At 45.4% G+C, this 3,244-nt stretch overlaps 1 protein-coding gene across 1 annotated transcript; it reads right to left on the reverse strand.

Annotated features, from left to right (window-relative positions):
• Positions 1-850: 850 nt before the first annotated feature.
• On the reverse strand, positions 851-2,409 carry LOC131239611 (anthocyanidin-3-O-glucoside rhamnosyltransferase-like). The gene has a single exon (XM_058237396.1). The coding sequence runs from the start codon at positions 2,306-2,308 to the stop codon at positions 902-904; it is 1,407 nt and encodes a 468-aa protein (XP_058093379.1). The 5' UTR covers positions 2,309-2,409; the 3' UTR covers positions 851-901.
• Between the last annotated feature and the right edge of the window lie 835 nt (positions 2,410-3,244).

Raw genomic sequence — 3,244 nt, forward strand, 5'->3', positions numbered from 1 at the left:
TTTGTGTTTTTCTCTTATTTATGTTTGTGTGACTCTATGAGTGGGTTAGATGATGAAAAAATCTCACCGGCTCAATGAATGAAATAATTTTCAACCATGGACAAATTAAGTCCACTATTTCCTTTTGTATGGGTCATTTGAACGTTAGATTTACCTTATTTTTCGGCTTATGCCTCAAAATATTTCAATAAAATAGATGAATGGTGCCGATATATTATATACATTATAGTAAGGCCCACAAGTTCAAGCCGGCACTTTTGTATCAATTTTAGAGGTGGGATTACTCTTCCATTTTCAAACCCGGTGAAAAATTAATAATTATTTATTAACGTCCCATCCTGCCAGTATATAGCTGGGAATGGGTATCGACTTTGAGCGGCCAATGTGATATATGGGTCTTAGCTTCTCGGATCAACTACTGTTTTTTTTTGCATATTTTAAATTATAAACTAAGAAATGAGGCATGTCCAGCTCAAGTGAACCCACCATTGAAGGCTACGGAGATAATGATTCTCATTGTTGAAATTCACCCATTATTTTCCTTTTTCCATTGAGGGAAGTACTAATGACCCATGTACAACCTAAATACCGATGAGCTCAAAAAAACAAACATGCCCTAAAACTCAGGCAGGACACATACAAGGAGAATCATTCACTTACGGTGGCCCACCTAAATTACGTAAGGGTTAAGTTTTAATGTGTCTTAATTGGTGGGCCGCATCTGATGAATGGCTCCGATGTCTCCCATAGTTTCCTTTGGTTGGCCCAGCTCAGTTACAGGTAGACCTAGAACTGAGTGGCTATCTAATGAACGGGTAGGATGTAGTTTATTTGTCACTGTGGGCTCATATAGCTCGAAAATATGGTAATTTTACTCGGTTAGCTATTAATACAGTTGACGCTACATTCCATCGCCACCGTACATTATCCCTTTCATCTCCACAACAAAATTCTTCAAAAACTTCTCGTGCACGTCGGTATCACGCAGAAAATCCCTCCACTTTCTGTGATTCTCTCTAACCGTCTTCCCAGGCTCCTCTTCAACCATCTTCATCACCGTCTTCACAGCCGTACATAAATCCCCTTTCCCAAAATACCCACTCTCTTCGTCTCTTTTTACCTCTACACCCGCCTTCAGATCCCCACTCACCAGCCTAGAGTTCAGGAACTGGTCGCCCTTCTGCGGTAGAAGCACGAGCTGGCAGTCATTAACGAGCGCCTCGGTGATAGAACTCACCCCCGAGTGGCACACGAAGCACCCCACACTAACGTGCGCCAGTATGTGCTGTTGCTGCACCCATCCTGTATGCACCACCGCCTTATCCTTCACCCTTTCTTCGAACCCTTCCGGTAATACTGCCTTCAAGCGGGCCACCTTATCTTCCCCGTCTGGGAAATTCAGTACCACAAAAAATGGTAGTCCCGCCATCTCCAACCCAAGAACCAGCTCTCGGATCTGATCTTCTTTCAGGAAGGATTCGCTCCCGAAGGAGCAGAAGACTACGGATTTCTCCTGAAACTGGCCGAGCCAGTCGGCCCACCGATGATCGAGGGCTCCGGTTGGCGGCTGCGGGACCACCGGACCGGCCAGTAAGACTGGTTTGCCGTACTGGGACTTGATGTATTCGACGTAGGGAGCTTCCATTTCCATGCAAGTCTTAAGTACTATGGCGGAGCTGTTCTTCATGCAGGACACGGCGCGATCGTAGGCGCTCGGACCACCGAAACTCTTGAAAATGTAGAGTAAATCTCGGGCTTCGTAGGCCGAGACCGCTGCAGCAGAGGTCTTCGGGAATCCTGGAGGTGGGTTCTTTAAGTCTTCAACGGTGGGGGTAATTTGGGAAGAAACGAGCCTGGAAGGGACGACGGCGTAAGCAAGCACCGTGGCGTTGAAGACGGAGAAGAAGAAGGTCTTGATGTTGAGTGAGGTAGCGATGGACGGCAGCCATTGGTGGGTGAAATCGTGGAAGATGATTTGGGGATGGAGGTGGGCCAGGAGATTCTCGATCTGGGGCTTCATGTTGTCAACGGCCTTCTTAAGGAGCTCAGCTTGGTGTGGGGTCATGTCGGCAGTGCTCTCGACGCCGGGTGGGATTCCATCGACGGGTGGGATTTCGAGGGGGATGATATGAACGGTGGATGAGAGGGTGGAGGAGATGCGGGGAATGTTGGCTGGGGCTGAGAGGAAGGAGATTTTGATGGTGGGATCCATGGAGAGCTTGTTGGACAGCTGGATGAAGGGGCTGATGTGGCCGAATGCTAACCATGGGAACATGGCGATGTGGATGGGCGGTGTTGCTGGTTCCATCTCTCGTTTCTCTTGCCTGAGAGAGAACGCGCGCCCTTCGGATTTTTATAGATTGAGCTATTAGTTATTCACAGAGCTTGATGGTTGATATGCCAGTGTTGTAGGGACTGTTATTGGCTTGCTTAGATAGGAGGATAGGACTTCTCAATTGCAGCTGCAGTATCATGGACAACAGTAATTAAGGACGTTGCTGGCTTCAGCAGTCACGTAGGGAGAGAAGCTGCCCAAAAGAAACTGCTGGAATTGATATTTTCTTTCATAGCTATAATCGGATACTGGGAAGCCCGTTATACAAGCATTTGGAGTCATCGTGAAATTACAAAATGATCTAATTTAAATGCATTTACCATTCACTAGGGGCATGTAACAAAACTTGGGAATAGTAAAAGCTTGAAATCCTAAAGGATGGAGGATTCTTCCATAAGCATATCAACTGTCCAGATGTTAGGAATTATTTCAAGGGTCTAGATGATAGGGTAGTTCAAACGTTTATTTGGGTTTGACGTTGCTTCCCTTTCAAACCAAAACAACCTTCTTTCCAAGCATCAATCTTAATCGTCTGAATGAATCTGTCGATAGTGACTTGGTGAAAATATGTGCCTCCTGTTCAGTAGCATGATAATACTCCAATTTCACCGTTTTTTGCTTTACTTGATCTCTTAAGAAGTTATACCTAGTATCAATGTGCTTGCTCCTTCCATGCTGCACTAAATTTTTTGGTAAGTTCGATTGCCGACTTGTTATCCACATATATAACGGTGGATTCCTCCTGTGGACGTTTCAGCTCATTTAGCAGATTCTTCAACCATATTACTTCACAGATTATGGACGATACTGCCACATACTTTGCTTCACATGTGAACAAGCGACCACACTTTGCTTCTTTGAGTTCCATGTGAAGGCAGTTGACCCGATATAGAATACATAGCTATTGAT

The sequence above is a fragment of the Magnolia sinica genome, chromosome 3 (assembly GCF_029962835.1).
Source record: "Magnolia sinica isolate HGM2019 chromosome 3, MsV1, whole genome shotgun sequence".
NCBI lineage: Eukaryota > Viridiplantae > Streptophyta > Magnoliopsida > Magnoliales > Magnoliaceae > Magnolia > Magnolia sinica.